Source organism: Ursus maritimus, unplaced genomic scaffold, assembly GCF_017311325.1.
Source record: "Ursus maritimus isolate PB19 unplaced genomic scaffold, ASM1731132v1 scaffold_1, whole genome shotgun sequence".
Lineage (NCBI taxonomy): Eukaryota > Metazoa > Chordata > Mammalia > Carnivora > Ursidae > Ursus > Ursus maritimus.
This window is the reverse complement of record NW_024423343.1, coordinates 91,419,284-91,441,167: the sequence shown is the minus strand read 5'-3', so window position 1 is coordinate 91,441,167 and position 21,884 is coordinate 91,419,284. Positions and strand designations below refer to the sequence as shown.

Here is a 21,884-nt window from a genome sequence, read left to right as displayed (position 1 = left end):
TTATGGGTTTTTTCTTATTATTCTTTAGTCTTTCAGTTCTATATTTTCTTCTTTTCAACTATTTTCTTATTTTACCAATTCTTTTTTAAAGTCTATTAATTTTTATTTTTACATTACATTATACATATATATATTTCATTTTTGGTTTCCTTTTATTATATTCAATTTTATTTTTGTATATATGTAAGTTTTTCTTTCTTTCCTATTTTGGGATCTAGCTTCTTCTAAAAAACAGACCAAAATACACCCAGGATCTAGTTTATTGTGGTGTTCTGTTCTACATCTTGTTTGATTTCTCTCTCTCTCGTTCTCTTTTTTCTGTTATTTTTGGATTTGTTTAGTGTGTAGTTTTCTAGTGTTGTTGCTATTTTTGTATTTTCTCTCTCTTTCAGCTATTCTTTTCTGGACATAATGATGAGATGGAAAAACTCACCCCAAAAGAAAGAACAGGAGGCAGCACTCCCTGCCAGGGATTTAATCAATATGGATATAAGTAAGATGTCAAAACTAGAATTCAAAACAATGATTATAAAGGCAGGCACTGGGCTTGAAAAAAGCATAGAAGACACTAGAGAATCCCTTACTGGAGAAATAAAAGAACTAAAATCTAATCAGGCCAAAATCAAAAAGGCTATTATTAATGAGGTGCAATCAAAAATGTAGGCTCTAACTGCTAGGATAAATGAGGCAGAAGAGTCAGTGATATAGAAGACAAAATGATGGAAAATAAAAAAGCTGAGAAAAAGAGAGATAAACAACTACTGGATTGCAAAGGGAGGATTTGAAAGATCAGTGATACCATAAAGCAAAACAATATTAGAATAACTGGGGTACCAGAGGAAGAGGAAAGAGAGGGGGCAGAAGGTTTATTTGAACAAATTATAGTTGAGAACTTCCTTAATCTTGGGAAGGAAACAGGCATTTAAGTCCAGGAGGCACAGAGAACCCCCATCAAAATCAACAAAAAAAGGTCAACACCTCAACATGTAATAGTGAAACTTCCAAATTTCAGAGATAAAGAGAAAATCCTGAAAGCAGCTTGGGAAAAGAGGTCCTACATAAGGCTGGAAGCAGACCTGTCCACAGAGACCTGGCAGGCCAGAAAGGACTGAGATGATATATTCTAGGTGCTAAATGAGAAAAATATGCAGCCAAGAATACTTTATCCAGCAAGGCTGTCATTTAGAATAGGAGAGATAAAGAGCTTCCTGGACAAACAGAAACTAACAGAATTTGTGATCACTAAACCAGCCCTGCAAGAAATATTAAAGGGGATCCTTTGAGTGAAGAGACAGCCCAAAAGTAACAAAGACCAGAAAGGAACAGAGACAATATACAGAAACAGGGACTTTACAAGTAATACAATGGCACTAAATTCATATCTTTTAATAATTACTCTGAATGTAAATGGACTAAATGCTCTAATCAAAAGATATGGGGTATCATATTGCGTTAAAAAACAAGACCCATTGATATGTTGTCCACAAGAGACTCATTTTTTTTTTAAGATTTTATTTATTTATGTGACAGAGAGACAGCCAGAGAGAGAGAAAACACAGCAGGGGAGTGGGAGAGGAAGAAGTAGGCTCCTAGCGGAAGAGCCTGATGTGGGACTTGATCCCGGAATGCCGGGATCACGCCCTGAGCCAAAGGCAGATGCTTAAAGACTGCGCTACCCAGCGCCCCCAAGAGACTCATTTTTGACCCACAGACACCTCCAGATTGAAAGTGAGGGGGTGGAAAACAATTTATCATGTTACTGGACATCAAGAGAAAGCTGGGGTAGCTTACATCAGACAAACTAGATTTTAAGCCAAAGACTGTAATAAGAGATGGAGAAGGACACTATATCAGAATAAAAGGAAGATCTAACAATTGTTAGATTTAAAAAATTAGGGGCGCCTGGGTGGCACAGCGGTTAAGTGTCTGCCTTCGGCTCAGGGCGTGATCCCGGCGTTCTGGGATCGAGTCCCACATCAGGCTCCTCTGTTATGAGCCTGCTTCTTCCTCTCCCACTCCCTGCTTGTGTTCCCTCTCTCACTGGCTGTCTCTATCTCTGTCAAATAAATAAATAAAATCTTAAAAAAATAAAAATAAAAATAAACAAAAAAAATAAAAAATTGTCTAACAATTGTTAAATTTAAAACATTGTCTAACGAGAAGATCTAACAATTGTAAATACTTATTCCCCTAACTTGGGAGCAGCCAATTATATAAATCATTTAATAACAAAATTAAAGAAACACATTGATAATAATACAATAATAGTAGGGGACTTTAACACCCCACTCACAGCAATGGACAGATCATCTAAGCAGAAGATCAACAAGTAAACAAGGGCTTTGAATGACACACTGGACCAGATGGACTTCACAGATATATTCAGAGCATTTCATCCTAAAGCAGAAGAATACACATTCTTCTTGAGTGCACATTCTCCAAAATACATCACATACTGAGTCATGAATCAGGTCTTAACAAGTACTGAAAGACTGGGATTATTCCCTGCATGTTTTCAGACCACAATGCTTTAAAACTTGAACTCAATCAAGAGAAAATTTGGAAGGAACACAAATACATGGAGGTTATCCAGCACACATATTAAGGAAGTGTCCACTGAATCCTTTTTTATTGAATGTTTTAAATTTAAGAATGGAATTGAATGTGTTATGTTCAGTATCCATGGAGATGATAACAGGGTTTCCTTTGTAGACCATCAATATAATAATAAGTTCTATTAAGATAATGTATTAGAGCAGCACTTGGGTGGCTCAGTAGGTTAAGCATCTGCCTTCAGCTCAGGTCATGATTCCAGGGTCCTGGGATCAAGCCCCACGTCAGGCTCTCTGATCAGCGGGGAGTCTGCTTCTCCCTCTGCCTCTCTCCCTGTGCTCTTTCTCTCAAATAAATAAAATCTTTAGGAAAAAAAAATAAAAAATAAAAAAAAAATAAAAAGCATCCTACTAAAGAATGAATGGGTCAACCAGGAAATTAAAAAAGAATTTTAAAAATTCATGGAAACAAATGAAAATGAAAACCAACTGTTCAGGACCTTTGGGATGCAGCAAAGGCAGTCCTAAGAGGGAAGTATATAGCAATACAAGCCTTTCTCAAGAAACAAGAAACGTCTCAAATACACAACCTAACCTTAACACCAAAAGGAGCTGGAGAAAGAAGAGCAAATAAAGCCTAACCCCAAAAGGAGAAGAGAAATAATAAAGAATAGAGAAGAAATCGAAAGAATAGTAGAATAGGTAAACAAAACTGGAAGCTGGTTCTTTGAAAGAATTACAAAGATCAATAAACCCCTAGCCAGACTCATCAAGAAGAAGATAGAAAGGACCCAAATAAATAAAATCATAAATGAAAGAGGTGATCACAACCAACACTGAAAAAGACAATTATAAGAGCATATTATGAGCAACAATAGGCCAATAAATTAGGCAATCTGGAAGAAATGGATGCATTCCTAGAAACATATAAACTACCAAAACAGAAGCAGAAAGAAATGGAAAACCTGAACAGAGCAAGATCTAGCAAAGAAATTGAAGCAGTAATCAAAAATCTCCCAACAAACAAGACTCCAGGGTTGGATGACCTCCCAGCGGAATTCCACCAAACATTTAAAAAAGAATTAATACCTATTCTTCTGAAGCTGTTTCAAACAACAGAAATGAAAGGAAAACATCCAAATTCATTCTGTGAGGCCAGCATTACCTTGATCCCAAAACCAGACAAAGATCCCACCAAAAAGGAGAATTACAGACCAATATCCCTGATGAACATGGATGCAAAAATTCTCAACAAGATACTAGTTAATAGGATCCAACAGTACATTAAAAAGATTATTCACCATGGCCAAGTGGGATTTATTCCTGAGTCACAGGGGTGGTTCAGTATCCACAAATCAATCAATGTGATATACCACATTAATGAAAGAAAGTACAGGAACCATATGATCCTCTCAATAGATGCAGAAAAAGCATTTGACAAAATACGGCAGCCTTCCTTGATAAAAGCTCTCTGCAGTGTAGGGACAGAGAGAACATACCTCAATATCTTAAAAGCCATATATGAAAAACCCACAGAGAATATCATCCTTGATGGGGAAAAATTGAGAGCCCTAAAGTCAGGAACATGACAGGGATGTCCACTCTCACCACTGTTATTCAATGTAGTACTAGAAGTCCTAGTCTCAGCAATCAGACAACAGAAAGAAATAAAATGCACCCAAACTGGCAAAGCAGAAGTCAAGCTTTCACTCTTCACAGATGACATGATACTCTATGTTGAAAACCCAAAAGACTCCACCCCAAAATTGCTAGAACTCATACAGGAATTCAGCAATGTGGCAGTATATAAAATCAATGCAGAGAAGTCAGCTGCATTTCTATACACTACCAATGAGACAGAAGAAAGAGAAATTAAGAAATTGATACCATTTACCATTGCACTAACAATCATAAGATATCTAGGAATAAACCTAACCAAAGAGGCAAAGGATCTGTACTCAGAAAACTCTAGAACATTTATGAAGGAAATTGAGAAAGACACAAAGAAATGGAAAAACATTTCATGCTCATGGATTGGAAGAGCAAATATTGTTAAAATGTCAGGCTACCCAAAGCAATCTATACATTCAATGCAGTCCCTATCAAAATACCATCAACATTTTTCACAGAGCTGGAACAAATAATCTGAAAATTTGTATGGAACAAGAAAAGACCATGAATAGCCAAAGGAATGTTGAAAAAGAAAACCAGAGCTGGTGGCATTATAATTCCAGACTTCAAGCTATATTACAAGTCTGTAGTCATCAAGACAATGGGGAAATGGCACAAAAACAAACACATAGATCAACAGAACAGAATAGAGAACCCAGAAATGGCCCCTCAACTCGATGGTTAACTTATCTTCAACAAAGCAGGAAAGAATATCCAATGGAAAAAAAGACAGTCTCTTCAACAAATGGTGTGGGGAAAATTGGACAGCCTCATGCAGAAGAATGAAACTGTACCATTTTCTTACCATACACAAAAATAGACTCAAAATGGATGAAAGACCTAAATGTGAGACAGAAATCCATCAAAATCCTAGAGGAGAACACAGGAGCAACCTCTGTAACCTCAGCCGCAGCAACTTCTTACTAGACACATCTTCAAAGGCAAGGGAAACAAAAGCAAAAACGAAATATTGGGATTTCATCAAGATTGAAAGCTTTTACACAGCAAAGAAAACAGTTGGCAAAACTAAAAAACAAACAACAGAATGGGAGAAGATATTTGCAAATGTCCTATCAGATGAAGAACAAGTATCCAAGATCTATAAATAACTTATCAAACTCAACAGCCCCAAAAACAAAAAATCAGTCAAGAGATGGGCAGAAGTCAAGGTGCCTGGGTGGCTCAGTTGATGAAGCGTCTGCCTTTGGCTCAGGTCAAGATCCCCAGGGTCCTGTAATTGAGCCCCCCATCGGGCTCCCCGCTCAGCAGGGAGTCTGCTTCTCCCTCTCTCTTTGCCCCTCCCCCTACTTGTGTTCTCGCTCTCTCTCTCTCAGATAAGTAAAATCTTTAAAGAAGAGAAGAGAAGAGAAGAGAAGAGAAGAGAAGAGAAGAGAAAGAAAGAAAGAAAGAAAGAAAGAAAGAAGAAAGAAAGAAAGAAAGAAAGAAAGAAAGAAAGGCAGAAGACATGAAGACATTTCTCCAAAGAAGACATACAAACGGCCAACAGACACAGGAAAAAATGTTCAACGTCATTCATCATCAGGGAAATACAAATCAAAACCACAATTAGATACCAACTCACACCAGTCAGAATGGCTAAAATTAACAAATCAGGACATGACAAACGTTGGTGAGGAGGCAGAGAAAGGGGAACCCTCTCATACTGTTGGTGGGAACGAAAAATGGTGAAGCCACTCTGGAAAAGTGTGGAGGTTCCTCAAAAAGTTAAAAATAGAGCTACCCTATGACCCAGCAATTGCTCTGCTAGGTATTTATCCAAAGGATACAAACATAATGATTTGAAGGGGCACCTGCACCCCAGTGTTTATAGCAGCAATGTCCACAATAGCCAAACTATGGAAAGAACCCACACGTCCATCCACTGATGAATGAATTAAGAAGATAAAGATGTGGTATATATATACACAATGGAATATTACTCAGCCACCAAAAAATGAAATCTTACCATTTGCAGCAACATGGATGGAACTATAGAGACTATTATGCTAACTGAAATAAGTAATTTCACTCATGCGGAATCATATGATTTCACTCATGTGGAATTTAAGTAACAACATTGGATCATAGGGGAGGGGAGGGAAAAATAAAATAAGATGAAATCAGAGAGGAAGACAAACTATGAGAGACTCTTAACTATAAGAAACAAACTGAGGGTTGCTGGAGGAGAGTTAGGTGGGGGGATGGGGTAACTGGGTGATGGGCATTAAAGAGGGCACTTGATGTAATGAGCACTGGGTGTTATATGCAACTGATGAATCACTAAACTCTACCTCTAAAACTAATAATATACTACATGTTAATTGAATTTAACTGAAATAAAATTTAAATTTAAAGAGAAAAGAAAGAAAGAAAGAAAGAAAGAAAGAAAGAAAGAAAGAAAGAAAGAAAGAAAGAAAGAAAGAGAAATGTGCAGCTTGAGCAAGGACCCATCATTTCAAGAAGAAAACTAGTAAAAATGAGACTCAGATGGCTGTTGTTAGAACCATCGCTTATGACTACAGTTTAGATGAAGTGTGTCTCCTTTGGGTTTTGTTTTGTGTTTCATTCCATGGCTATCCTTGACTAACCCTGGCTCTTTTGTCCAGCATTTACCCCTCCCCCTAGACCTGGGGTTGTGGGATAAGGGAAGCCTGGGACAGAGCCTGAGAGAAGGTGGATAGGGAGGAGCTGCAGGGGAGGGGAGGGTGGGATGGAGATGTGCTGGGCCCTGGGAAATGCAAGAGGAGTGCCTGGACTATTCTTCTCATCACCTTTGCCTTTCTTTGTGTCTGTGTCTAGGAGTGACCGTGCAAGCCCTTTCCACAGTTCCTGTCATGTTTAGTTACTGGGTGAGTGTGAAAACTCGAATTGTCTTCTGGGTGGGTGAAGACTCATATCCAGCTCACTAGCGAGTAGACAGATGCCTCAAGTCTTGACATTGCCCCCCAAATCTCCTCCACTTTAGAGATAACCAGGGACCCCCAGTTTCTCATACTGCAGTGTCCCCTCTCAGGCCTTCCTCCAAGTCATGTTCTTGCTCTTATTTTATTTTTTATTTTTGAGAGAGAGAGAGAGAGAGAGAGTGTGTGCAAGGAGTGTGGAGGGGCAGAAGGAGAGGGAGAGAGAATCCAAAGCAGACTCCCCACTGAGCGCAGAGGCCAACAAGGGGCTCCATCTCACGACCCTGAGATCATGACCTGAGCTGAAACCAAGAGCTGGGCGCTTAACGAACTGAGTGACCCAGACACCTCTAGACTCATTTTTTAAAATAAAAATGCTGTAAGACTTCAATATGCCCAAATTTATCTGAGTGTCTACTATTTTGACTGAACGACTGGAATTTCAGGAGACTACCAAATGCCTGCCAGTGGGGTGGGGTGAAGTTAAAAGGAAAGAAAACAATAAAGAAGGGAGAGTTAGGGGAACAGAAAGTGAACCAGCTGCATCGGCATTTTGCTAAGGTAACTCTTGAGTGTCACTACCAGCAGAAGGACAGGGAGGAACACAGGGACAGGAGGGGTCCATGAGCAGCCTGGCATCCCATGATGAGGCATGACAAGGAGGTATGCTGCTGGTGATGTGGGACACTCACCAGGCCCATCCTCATTCCATCTCTTCTATAGGGGATGACTGGCCCAGTAATTGTGTCCATCCCTTCTGATTATAACTTCCATTTTTCTAATTCATCGGCAATATACTAGCAGTTTTCTTTACTTTTGCAGTGATTGGCTTTGGGTCTCCTACAGCCAGTGGCTATTTCAATCTGTGCCCCAGCTTGCTGAGGAGTAAAAGCCATGGATAGTGACAAATGACTCAGCCCAGGAGAGGTATTGCGCAGAGTAATTATTTAAAGAAGTCGGTCATGAATGATATGATCTTCCCTTACTTGTCTCTGCCAGGCCAAACCTCAGGACACTTTAGACCTGTGCCAGCTTTTAAACAACGACTTGGCTGCCACTGTTGCGAACCACCCCAGGAGGTTTGTGGGTCTGGGGACGTTGCCCATGCAGGCCCCGGAGCTTGCTGTGAAGGAGATGGAGCGCTGCGTGAAGGAGTTGGGCTTTCCCGGGGTCCAGATCGGCTCCCACATCAACGAGTGGGACCTGAACGCAAGGGAACTCTTCCCTGTCTACGCAGTGAGTACACGGCGATCGCTCAGCCAGCATGTGGCAGGGCCAGGCACTGCACTGGGTGCAGGAGGGCAGAACATGAGTGCGCCACCTCCCTGGCAGGGGGAAAGAAAGATGCCTGATGACATGCTGCATACAGCAGGAAATATGTAAAGAGTTCTCCGAAAGGACTGGGCCATTCCACTAGAAGAGGGACAGGTGGAAATGCTTCGCAGGCCAGCCTGGAGTTAGCTCAGGGAAATTTATCTCACTTTCCATCCCCTATGCTCTCTTTCTACTGTTTCCTTTGGAAGCTGAAATATTACCCTCATCACAGCCATGGTACAAAAGGCCATGTGAGTGACATGCAAAAAAAAAAAAAATTATTTATTTTGCTTTAGAAAAAAATACTTATCTTTCAAAATTATGACTTTTTTTTTCCAGGTGCCTGAGTGGCTTAGTCAGTTAAGCGCCTGCCTTCAGCTCAGGTCATGATCCCAGGATCCTGGGATAGAGCCCCCCGTCGGCTTAAGCGGGGAGTCTGCCTCTCCCTCTCCATCTGCTTCCCCCTCTCTCGTTCTCATTCTCTCTCTCATGCTCTCTCTCTAACAAATAAATAAAAAAAATTATGAGGTGATTTTGAAGAAATTCTGGAAAATACAGAAAAACAGAGAGAGGAAAACAAAAACAACCTATAATCCCACTACCCAAAGATAAATATTTACTGTTATCATATATTTCGTTTGATTTTTTTGTTTGCATGTTTCTGCATATATCTATATTTTAATGAAATCTGAATTTTAATTACACGTGAGATTTTGTATCCTAATGAATTTCCAATCCAAATGAAAATTCTCTTAATGTATGATTTTTAAGTAACTGCATATATTACAATATATGGATATGTTTTGATTTATTTAACCAGTCCTAAATTAATATACTTTTTCCCCATATATTTTGAAAACGTATAATTAAAACACGTAACAAAAAACAATGCCATCAAAATGTTAACATTTGAGAAAACTAGCTGGTGAGTATATGTATGTTCATGGTACTATTGTTTACAACTTTCTACGTTTAAAATATTGCATTATAAAGCATATTTTCAGGAATTTGGTGCCATTTTAATCTCTCAGGTATCCAACTGAAGTGCCCACAGTGCCATGGTCCTCTTCACCAGTCTTCCTCTACCCTTCTGTTCTTTCTGCAACTAAACCTGCTTTTCTTCATATCAGAAATCAAGATGCATATTCTATATTCAATTGCATTTTTTTATTTCTTACTTTCCTCCTAGAATTATAACAGTATTGTTTTCTATTATTTTCATTGTAAATGCAAAATTTTCAATAGTGGATTAAATAGATGCTGGTGGGGACGCCTGGGTGGCTCAGTCAGTTAAGCATCTGCCTTCAGGTCATGATCCTGGGATCCTGGGATCAAGGCCTGCATATGGTTCCTTGCTCAGCAGGGAGACTGTTTCTCCCTCTGCCTGCCTCTCCCCCTGCCTGTGCACTCTCTCTCTGACAAATAATTAAATCTTTAAAAATAATTTAAAAATAATTAAAAAATAAATAGATGTTGGTGTACTCACCAGGCACTATAACCACTGATCATGTATTCCTTTCATGTTTATTGAGCTCTGCCTACATGCAAAAATGTTTCCATGTTTGTATCGACGGACACTGCCCACCAGTTGAGGGTCTACCTGTTAAATTGCCTCCCAATAACCTGAAAGATTTAACGTTCCTCTAAATATTGAACTCCCTGAAGCTTATTGGCTGCAGGGGCTGAGCTGATACAGTGAATGTTTTCTAGAAACTTTAATGGGCTTTGAAAGAGGATTTATTTACTTGTGCATCCAAGTTGTTTCAGCACCATGTGAACAAGCCTTCAGCTGCAAGTTATTTTATTATTTACTGGGATTGGGTTTATGAATTACTAAGGAGCTCAAAAAGCAAGAGCAGCCAGTTGCAGTCCAAATAGATATTTTCATTTGTGTGACTAGCTCAACCCATCACTCATTCTAAATAGGCTGTTTTGGGGGCTGCGATCTCTCAGGGAATTCGGGAGAGCATCCTGGCTCCAGCTGATTTGTGATGTCCTGGGGCTGGCAGCACATTCGTTTGGTTAGCAAGACTTGGCAGCCTCACTAGTCTCTAGCTTATGCCAATAACATGGCTAAAACAAATGACAGGAGTTACCATAAACCAAGTTGTCTTTGTCATTTCAAGGGGAGCCTGGAGCTCCAAAGTGTCTAGCCATCTCCCCTACCTCCTAGACCTCCCTTGTTAGTAAGTGAACCCAACCATACATGCTCAGATCAGTTTTCAGGCACAAAAATGACCTTATTACAAGTATGAGGCAGGCAGACTGGTAGCCATAAGACCTAAGTAAGTTACCTAGCCTCTAAGTGCCTTACTTTCTTTCTCTATAAAATAAGAGTAATAAAAATGCTCATCTCAGAAGGTATTAGGCTAAGTGAAATAAGTCAGAGATAGACAAATAAATACCATATGATTTCACTTCTATGTGGAATCTAAAAGAAAAATAAACAAACAAAAACGCTAATAGACCAAATAAACACAGAGAACAAAGGAGTGGCTGCTAGGGGGCAAGGGGTGGGGGATGGGCAAAATGGGTAAAGCGGAATGGGAGATACAGGCTGCCAGTTATGGAATACATAAGTCACAAGGATGAAAGGTACAGCATAGGGAATAAAATCAATATTATAATAGCGTTGTAGAGTGACAGATGGTAGCTACGCTTGTGTAAGCACACTATAAGGTACAGAGTTGTCAAATCACCATGTTGTACACCTGAAAGTAATGTAACATTGCATGTCAACTATACTTCAATTTTAAAAAGTGCTCATCTTATAAAGGATTAAACTAGTTAACAATTATAAAATTCTTAAAACAGCTTTGGCATATAGTAAGTTCTCAGTTAATGTGAGTTATCATGATTTTGAGAGTTTAAGTGACTTCTTTTTGTGTTCTCTACAATGCTTCACATACAGAAAGGATCAAAAATATATACTAATTTGAATTGAAGAGAAATGCACCATCACAGATGCACAGAATAATAATGAGTCAAATCCCACTGAGATACCATGACTTTTTGCTTTTGTCAAGCTCAACCCATCCCAAGAAGTTGACCTAGCCTGTATCCATTATCGGAAACTAATTAGCTACTCTCCTTTCTACCCCCAGAACCTGATGAAATTAGAAGTCCATTCTCCAATCTACCCATTGTCTGCCATTTCCAGAATCCCTTGTTGTCCAAGAATTGCATCTCCATTTTAAAAATGCTTATGTGCAGGGGCACCTGGGTACCACAGTCAGTTAAAGCGTCGGGGTCTTGATTTAAGCTCAGGTCATGATCTCAGGGTCATGAGATCGAGTCCTGTACCGGGCTCAGTGCTGGGCGTGGAGCCTGCTTAGGATTGTCTCTCTCCTTCTGCCCCTCCCCCCACCCCCGATAGTGCACACTCTCTCTCTTCTTAAAAAAAAATTAATGAAATAAAAAAATAAAAATAAATAAAAATGCTTATGTCCAGAACACACATTGCATCAGGCTATTTAGCCCACATATTTATATGAAAGATAGGATGAATCACTCCAGCACCTCAATATATTTGGAAAAGAAATGAGCTAAGGAAAATCTGTTTTGAACCTTGTTAAGCACTCATACTCAATGCCCGTTGGGGGAACTTTTTTAAATTAAACATTTTGTTGAATAAAAGCCATTCCATCCAGATAGGATTTCCATTTCCCAGAGGCCCTGGAATAGGTCTGCCCATGACATTCGTCTCAGTACCTGCCTGGCTGAGGCACTGACAGCTCTTGACTTTTAAAGTCATCTCATTCACAACAGACTGTTCAGGGACTCAGCTGGGCTTCTGATGCTTTGTGAGTACCTGTAGACCCCCAGAAATTCCCAGCCAGTGTCGGGCTCTGTGTGGCCAATGGCTTGGGTCAGGCCAGCCTGCTCCAGTCCAGTCATGAGGCCCTGGCCCCAGCCATCACTTCTTCACTTTCACATTCTCAGGTTTCCAAGCGGGGGAAACAAGGGAACATTCTAGCCCTGACTCTAAGGGTACAATCTGAACAGTCCTCCTGAAAGAATGGATCAAGTGGATGAAGTAGGAACCAGCAGGAGAAAATTCCCCTGCATTTGAGGTATGGGATCAGTCCTTGAGCATTTTGCTCTCAGCTACATTTGACTGATTTGAATGACGGATGTCTCCTGTGACTTGTTTTGCCAAACAGTATATTAAATCCATCAACCTCCATGGCAAATCCACCGACCCCCTTGTTAATTCTAAGTGGCCTTCTTATTTTCTAAGCTGGGGCAGAATTTCTCAATACCTCTTTCAGATAGATAAGAAACAACTTCAAAAATATTTTAGCGTATTTATTCAGATCAATATAGACCCAGAGAAAAAGCTTCCCTAAAATAGTACCCTGTATTTGCTGGCTCATCCAAATAACACACTCTCTCTCTCCCTCTCTCTCTCTCTCATTGCTTCTTTAAAGGTGGCTGAAAAGCTGAACTGTTCCCTGTTTGTGCACCCCTGGGACATGCAGATGGATGGACGAATGGCCAAATACTGGCTCCCTTGGCTTGTAGGTTTGTGTCAGCTTGGTGTGTGGAAAAGAAGATCAAGCCTTCGGGTTTTTTTCCAATTATTTCTGGAACCCTACTATGTCAAAAAGAGAAAGTATGAATAATTAACGGGAATGCGAGTTACTGAGCTCTTGGATAAATGCTATATATATTACCTTAATTTTAATCGTATCCCCACAAAACTCCATGAGGTTGACATTTTTAATAACCATTTTATAGGGAAGAAACGGAGTCTCTGAGTGGTTAGATAAGTTGTTCAAGTCACACAGTTAATAAGCGAAAATGGAATTTACACAAAACTGTCTGACTCCAAAGCTATCTCACTACACAGACTCCCAAAAAGTCTCCAAAAATAAGTAACCATGTCTGCCTAATAGATTTTTTTAAGGTAACCATGCCTAACAGATTTTTTTAAAAGAGACAACAAGAGTATCAGCTCTTGGGCGCCTGTCAGTTAAGCATCTGTCTTCGGCTAAGGTCATGATCCCAGGACCCTGGGATCAAGCCCCACATTGAGCTCTCCGCTCAGCAAGGAGAAAACTGCTTCTCCCTCTCCCTCTGCCTGCCACCCCCACTGCTTGTGCTCTCACTCTCCCTGTCAAATAAATAAAATCTTAAAAAAAAAAAAAAGTATCAGCTCTTACAAGGAGAATGCTAGAGTTACAAGTAGAAGGTCAACTTCCACCATCCTAGATTGTGAATGACCCAGGCCTTCGTTTTCCTGTTATCTGCTCCTTTCTGCTGCTCTTTGTTCCTGCACTATTCATTCATGGTTCCACATGAAGGTAAGGGAGAGGGTAAGAGGAGAGACCTCTGCTTGGCCTATCCAATCTCCTTATTATCCCTGGTAACAAGAAATGGAGACAGGCGGTAATTCTGTGGCCAGAAGTAAAAAGTGCAGCTCATCTACAAACTCAGTCAATAGTGGGATTTCCAGAGGAACACCTGTGGATTTTCTTTAGGGAGGCCATTATCCATTCTCTCCTCAGCCCAATTAGTACAAGTAATGATAAAGTAACCAACATGAAGAATTAAATGGAGCAGTATATTGGAAGTAAGAAAACTGAATTTCAGTTCCAGCTAGTGTCTAGTTCTTGTATAACCTGTGGCAAATCACTTCACATTCTCAGGCCCATTTCTCATGTGTAATATGGGGAAGCTGGTCTGCAGTACCTTTCAAAATGCTCTGACATTTTGTGGCTCTCTGATTGATTTTGGAGACCAATGTATTTAGTAAGGCAGCTTCCTACCCATCCTCCACCAAATTTTTGAGGTATAATTAGCAGGAAGAGACAACCTAAGAGGCACCAATGCTGTCCAGCTCCAAAGAAAATACCATCCTAATTCAGACAACACTTTGATTAGTCCTACAAACTTATTTATATTACAATTTCCCACATGAAAAACAGAGAGAAGAACATGTGCATAAAGAGCCATTTCATCATTCACTTATGCAACACATATATATTGATCCTCTCCAGCATGCCAGGCCCTGTACCAGGCACTGAGGATACTGACAAGGACAAAACCTCTGCCCTTCTGAAGCCAATATTCTGGTTAGAAGAAAGAGATGACAAACAAATACACAGATCATGAACAAACAGGATAATTTTAAAATTCTATTCTGGACGCAAAAGTGGTCATTAGCAGATTGGAGGATTCCCAGCAAGGGAGGAACGTGATGCGACTGACACTGTAAATACTCCACTTTGGCTTCTGTATGGAGAATGGGTTATATAACTATGGCCCAAGTAGTTAACGGAGAGCAGAATCACACTACCAAAAGGACGTGATGCTGTCCATCCCCTGCCTTCAGGAAGCTCTGCCCACAAACCACTCCCAGATAGATGTGAATCTATCGCGCTTCCAGAATTCCTAAAAGGCCAGGAAGCCAGAGGCATCTCTGTCGATAGAGCAATGGCAGGCTTGGGGCAGGATGAGCATCTGGTAAAGCCCCATTTGGCAGCCAGAAAGCTAAGTCTTCCCCCGAAGGTACAGGCTTGCCTGTGGAGGCCCCAGAGATTTCTTGATTACAGTCGGAAAAGCAGTTGCCTGGAAGTGTAACCCAGACTAACTCGGTGGAGGTGAAGGCATCAGGCATGGAAGAGGTACTTCTTCTAGGGGCACAAAGCACTTGAAACAATTCATCTTAATCCAGTTATTTTCAACCTCATCTCTAAGAAGCAGCAAACATTTGGCAGGATTATTGTAATTTAAATTAATATTTATTGAGTACTAAGTGGCAAGAAAAAACACATTCTATAGATGAGGAAACTGAGGCACAGGGAAGCAACTAATACTTGTTGAGACCCTCCAACGTGACGTTCTGGCCAGGAACTTTCCTAACATCATCATTTTCAAGGCTCCACAATGGTCTTGAAAGATGCGCAACAGTATCCCCACTTTACAGGTGAAGAAGCACAGGCTCAGGGACATGAAATAATTGGTCAAAGTCCAGGAAGCAGAAAATTAGAAGAGTCAGGGTTCAACCCAGACTCACTGTACTCTGCTTGCCCCACCACATCCAAAACTGAAGTGGAGGAATCGGGACAAAAGCTATGTCCTCTGGCTCCTTGACTCTGCTGTCCATTAGATGACTCCACCTGCAAGTGGCAAATAGGAAGTTTCTGATGGTCTGTTTGCCAAAGGAATGGCTTGTAGACCACCAAGCCATGCTGGGACAGAGGGACCTCACATTTCTCAGCATTGACAATCACAGCAAGCTGCCATTCCCCAACCACTAGTATCACCAAGATTCTTCTTGCTTGAGATGACAAGCCCTGCATTCTGTGACTGTTTCCTCTTTTAGGAATGCCAGCAGAGACCACCACCGCCACTTGCTCCATGATCATGGGAGGAGTGTTTGAGAAATTTCCTAAACTGAAAGTGTGTTTTGCACATGGAGGTAAGGCCCTATCTGCATTACTCAGCTCAGTTTACCATAACAAAATACCACAGACTCAGTGGCTTCAACAACAGAACTTAATTTTCACACAGTTCTGGAGGCTGGAAATGCAAGATCAAAGTGCCTGCAGGGTTAGTTTCTGGTGAGACCTGTCTTCTTGGATCGTAGAAGGCCACTTTCTCACTATGAATGCAACGTGTCATTTTGGATGGATACAGAGATGACCCTAAGGAACGGCAGCTGATCTAAGGGAATTAGCCAACCATGTGGATTACCTGGGATTTCCCTGGTGTATCTAATGGTTTTCTGCCGATACACACTCTGTGTTGAAGGAGGCTCTGGGGAGGATCTCCTGAGCAAGTGAATCTAATCCTAAATCTCACTGTTCCTCTCCTTTCTCCTATCAGATTAAAGTCCCACCTTATAACCTAATTTAACCTTAAATTACCTCCTTAATTAGCCCATCTCCAAATATAGTTAGATTGGGGGTTAGAGCTTCAACATAAGAATTTGGGGGAGGGACCCCATAATTCAGTCCATAACATGCCTGGAACCATCATTCTAGTCATAAAGTATATGACAGTTTGGGGACCAAATTCCATTTTTATGGACAAGGTTAGTTTGGCATAGTTTTTGTTTTATTTTGTTTTGTTTTGTTTTTTGTTTGTCTAAATCCTTCTAGTCAGACTACAAGCACTCCAGTTTGCAATAGTCCCTACCATTCTCTATTATTTACATTTCCTCCTTGGTCCCTGCAGGTAATTGTGTTTCTGACTCTTGGGCACACACAAACCATCACGACCACCACTTTTGATGGTTGCACGCAGAGCAATACATTTTATGGATATGCCATCATTACATAGATATTTCCCAGATGATAGGTTGCCTCTGTATTTTGCTGTTATAAGCACACTGTATTTGAAAACCTTGACCACGTATCTTTACACACTTGTCTTCCTTCTTAGGATAAATTCCTCAAACTTGAATTTATAGATGAGTTCATACCATTTGTTCTGAGTCATCTCCCAGCATTTGGGATACAATAAATCCTTTGTAAATACTGGACTACAGTAACTCCTCTTTGCATACAACATGAGGATTAAAAAATATCCTTTTCAATTGACACTAGCCCTTCACTAATGGGTTTTACTTGCAGGTGGTGCCTTCCCTTTCACAGTTGGAAGAATCTCCCATGGATTCAACATGCGCCCAGATCTGTGTGCCCAGGACAACCCAATCAACCCAAAGAAGTACCTTGGTTCCTTTTACACCGACTCCTTGGTTCATGATCCTCTGGCACTCAAGCTGTTAACAGATGTCATAGGAAAGGTAAGTTGGGTCTGCCATGTAGATGGCTTATAGGGAGCAAAGTGTAGGATCAGCAACCTGTTCTTGGCCTCTCTCCAAAAAGGGGATGGGAAAAAAGGCATTAGAAGAAAGGAGAGGGACAGTGAGATATACGATTAGATTTGCTTGCACAGGAGATCCTCTCCAGGGCCTACTTCAACACAGTGTGTAACCATTATATACACCAGGGAAATCCCAGATAATCCACATGGCTGGGTAATTCCCTTAGATCATCTCTGTTCCTTAGGGTCATCTCTGTAGCCATCTGAAATGACACATTGCAATATGGTAAGCAGGAAAAGAGATACAAGTTTTGTAGTCAAATTGACCTGTGTTAAAATCTTGGCTCTACCTCTTACTGACTGAGTAAATTATGAACCCAACTGTCCTTATCCACTAAAATGAAAATTGGAACATTAAAGAAGGAAGAAATGACACTTAACAGGGAGCCAGGGGAAGATGATGAAGGGTCTGTATACCACCTGAAATTTTTTTCTGGAATAATATAGTACAGCCTTCATTTTGAAAACAATTCTCTCATTTAGTCCAAAAAGACCAACTTGGTATTAATTTAAACTTCACAAGAGAGAGTCTTCCTTTGTTGTCATCTGCTTGCAGATCTCTTTGTTGGTGGCATTTCTACCTTTAAGGTTTTTTTTGAAAATGCTAACTCTACAAGTTACACCATTTTTAGGGCAAAGTCCAGTTTGAACCAGTGCAAAGTCTGAAATATATACTATTTCGATTCCCTCATATTATTTACAAATATCCACAGAAGGTTTCCGAATTTTCTAAGAAAAAAAAAAACCCTTGAGGATTTATTTAAAAATGTGGACATATTTAAAGATTTGCAATGTGGTACTTGGGTTGAGAGTAGACTCTAAGGCATTTAAAATCTTGTCTAGCAGAAAAAGAGGACCATCATTTCAAAGTTGCAAGAAGTTCTCCATCTCCAGAATGGAGACTTCATCTTACTTTAAAGCTGACTGTTTCTCTGGCTTAAGAAACTCACTAGATGGGGCGCCTGGGTGGCAGAGCGGTTAAGCGTCTGCTTTCGGCTCAGGGCGTGATCCTGGCGTTATGGGATCGAGCCCCACATCAGACTCCTCTGCTATGAGCCTGCTTCTTCCTCTCCCACTCCCCCTGCTTGTGTTCCCTCTCTCGCTGGCTGTCTCTATCTCTGTCAAATAAATAAATAAAATCTTTAAAAAAAAAAAAAAACAAGAAAGAAACTCACTAGAATATAAATGTTAAACATTCTGGTTTGGTAATAAATTATATAGTTGAGCTGTGCTTCTGAGCCTTCTAGCTTTTATGTTGTTCCTGCCAAAATGGGTGCTTAGCAGTGGGTTGTGAATGTTGATGATTATTGGTTTGGACATAGGGGTGATGGGGAGGAAATTACAAAAAGGAGAGACTGGAAGAGACTGTGCATTCTGGACTTTGAGCAATGGAGGAGAAGGTGTGGGGAAGTGGTATGGAATTGGGGAAAGAGTCATTTTGATGACCTCCCATCAAACCTAGCACCTCTGGTATTCTTAGAAATCGTAAAATCAGGAGAAAATGCCCCTGGCAAATACAACACCCATCTTATGAGGGATGTACCATTAGCAGTGAGGGATACTATCAGCATCAAACAGCATTCAGGGCAAAACATATTGCCAGGAGGTCAGAGCAAAAGAGTAAGAACATGGCATATGGCTTGTGGTAACTAGCAGACAGACTAGTTAGTGAGCACACCCCTTTTAGCGACCCCCAAAAGAACTGAGAGGGCACTTTGCAAAGTTAGTGGTGCTCAGATTTTGCATTCAAACTATGAAGGCTTGAGCCATTATAATTTGGCCATTAAAAACAAATGCGACCTCATTTTATGTGACCTCACTGTCTGGTGAATCCAGGACACAGAAGCAATATATATTAATAATTTGGATTCTCTCTAAAATATTAATGCTTCTTCTTTCTGCTTATATTCACATTAACAAATTCTCTCAAAAACAACACCCAAACTAAAATGGCTGAGGAAAGTCCTAGCATGACAGCCAGACAGGAGAGAATCATCACAGCTGTAAAGGGAGGTCTCCTGGAGAGAAAAAATGGAACTGATGGATTATTTCATGGGTTCGTGAGTTTGAAATGATGATTACCACACATTCAACAGATCTGTTGATATATTAGGAACAAATAAGCAGTATGTACTAGAAAATTAAGCAAATGAAAGAAAAGGAAATAATTAACTCCAAGAAAACAAACACCCATATGAGGGCAGATAATCATTGTACATTACTTGACTCAGTAGTGAACAATATTTATAGTCATAATAGTGTAAATATTAAGCACTAGTTTAAGTGAGAATTCTAATTCTATTGGGAAAATGGAGAAGTTGGGGTAACAAAGAAATTCTCAAGGATCATAATGAAAAGTCAGTAAATACTCTCTAAAGCTAATAAATCAAGAATAGAATAAGGTGGGCGCCTGGGCGGCTCAGTTGGTTAAGCAACTGCCTTCAGCTCAGGTCATGACCCTGGAGTCCTGGGATCAAGTTCCACATCAGGCTCCCTGCTCAGTGGGGAGTCTGCTTCTCCCTGACCCTCCCCCCTCTCATGCTCTCTCTCTCTCTGTCTCTCCCAAATAAATAAATACAATCTTTTAAAAAATTTTTTAAAAGAATAGAATAAGGTAATTATATAGAATAATGAAGGTAATCATCAGAAGATTTAAGTTAAAATGGTGAAATTGGCTGCCTCGAAGGATAAGAGTTAGGAACATAGGCACAGGACTGCTTTTAATGAGAAAGATATTTTAGTGATATTTGATTATTTAACTATGTATAGGCATTACTCTGATAAATAAAAATTTACATAATACCCTAGGAGTAAGTAAACATATAGAAAGAACATACAGGGAAAAATAAATAGAATAATAAAAATTTAGAGAACATATATATACCAAAACTACTTATTGAACCCCTACTATTTCTAAAACACTGTGCTAAATGGAAGACTTAAGACTTTTAAGCCTCAAGTATGAGTTGATATATCATTATAGTTTTGATTCAAATTTCCCTGATGGTCAGTGATATTGAGCATCTTTTCATGTGTCTGTTGGCCATCTAGATGTCTTCTTTGGGAAAATGTCTATTCATGTCTTCTGCCCATTTTTTAATTGGATTATTCATTTTTGGTGTGTTGAGTTTTATAAGTTCTTTATATATTTTGGAAAATAACTTTTATCAGATATGTCATTTGCAAATACCTTCTCCCATTCCATAGTTTACCTTTTAGTTTTGTTGATTGTTTCCTTTGCTGTGCAGAAGCAGCTTTTATTTTGATGTAGTCCCAGTAGTTTTTTACTTTCATGTCCCTTGCCTCGGGAGACATATCTAGAAAAAAGTTGCTACAGAGGGTGAGGGCGCCTAGCTGGCTTAGTTGGTAAAGCATGTGACTCTTGATCTCGGGGTCATGAGTTCATGGAACCTAATTTAAAAATTTTTTTAATTTAATTTAATTTTAATTTAATTTAATTTAAAAGTTGCTACAGCTGATATCAAAGAAGTTACTGCCTGTGCTCTTCTCTAGGATTTCTATGGTTTCAAGTCTGCCATTTAGGTCTTTAATGCATTTTTTTTATTTTTGTGTATGGGGTAAGAAAGTGGTCCAGTTTCATTCTTTTGCACCTTGCTGTCCAGTTTTCCCAATACCATTTGTTGAAGACTGTCTTTTTACCACTGGATATTCTTTCCTGCTTTTTAATTGACCATGTAGTTGTGAGTTCATTTCTGGGTTTTCTATTCTGTTCTGCCAATCTACTTTTGTGCCAATACCATACTGTTCTGATCACTACAGCTTTGTAATATACCTTGAAGTCCAGAAATTGTAATGCCTCCAGCTTTGCTTTTCTTTTTCAAGTTGCTTTGGCTATTCAGGATCTTTTGTGGCTCCATGCAAATTTTAGGATTGTTTGTTCTAGTTCTGTGAAAAATGCTATTGGCAGTTTGATAGGGATTGCATTAAATGTGTAGATTGCTTTGGGCAATACAGGCATTTTAACAATATTTGTTCTTCCAATCCACGAACATAGAAAGAAATTGTTGTGTCATCTTCAGTTTCTTTCATCATTGTTCTATAGTTTTCAGAATACAGATCTTTCGCCTTTTTGGCGAAAGTTTATTCCTGGGATCTTATTGTTGTTGGTACAATTGTAAAGGAGATCAATTCCTTAATTTCTCTTTCTACTGCTTCATTACTAGTGTGTAGAAATGCAACAGATTTCTGTACATTGATTTTGTATCCCGTGACTTTACTGAATTCGTGTATCAGTTCTAGTAATATTTTGGTGGAGTCTCTCAGGTTCTCTATATAGAGTATCATGTCATCTGCAAACAGTAAAAGTTTTACTTCTCTCTTGCTGATTTGGATGCCTTTTATTTCTTTGTGTTGTCCGACTGCTGTGACTAGGATTTCCAGTACTGTTAAATAACTATGGTGAAAGTAGATATCCCTGTCTTGCTTTTAACCATAGAGGAAAAGCTCTCAGTTTTTCCCCAATAAGGATGATGTTAGCTGTGGGTTTTTTATATATGGCCTTTATTATGTTGAGGTATGTTCACTCTAAACCTACTTTTTTGAGTGAGGGTTTTTATCATGAATGGATATTGTACTTTGTCAAACGCTTTTT

The 21,884-nt window shown here is 39.7% G+C and overlaps 1 protein-coding gene across 2 annotated transcripts in view; it reads left to right on the top strand.

Annotated features, from left to right (window-relative positions):
- Positions 1-21,884, top strand: part of ACMSD (aminocarboxymuconate semialdehyde decarboxylase) — a 73,572-nt gene that overhangs the window by 22,993 nt on the left and 28,695 nt on the right. Inside the window, exons 4-8 of one of the 2 annotated variants that reach the window (XM_008695835.2) lie at positions 7,023-7,072; positions 8,123-8,359; positions 12,868-12,961; positions 15,768-15,863; positions 17,020-17,192. In XM_008695835.2, coding sequence (XP_008694057.1) covers positions 7,023-7,072; positions 8,123-8,359; positions 12,868-12,961; positions 15,768-15,863; positions 17,020-17,192 — 650 coding nt within the window. The remainder of the gene's footprint in view (positions 1-7,022; positions 7,073-8,122; positions 8,360-12,867; positions 12,962-15,767; positions 15,864-17,019; positions 17,193-21,884) is intronic. The other variant, XM_040645523.1, reaches the window with a different exon arrangement.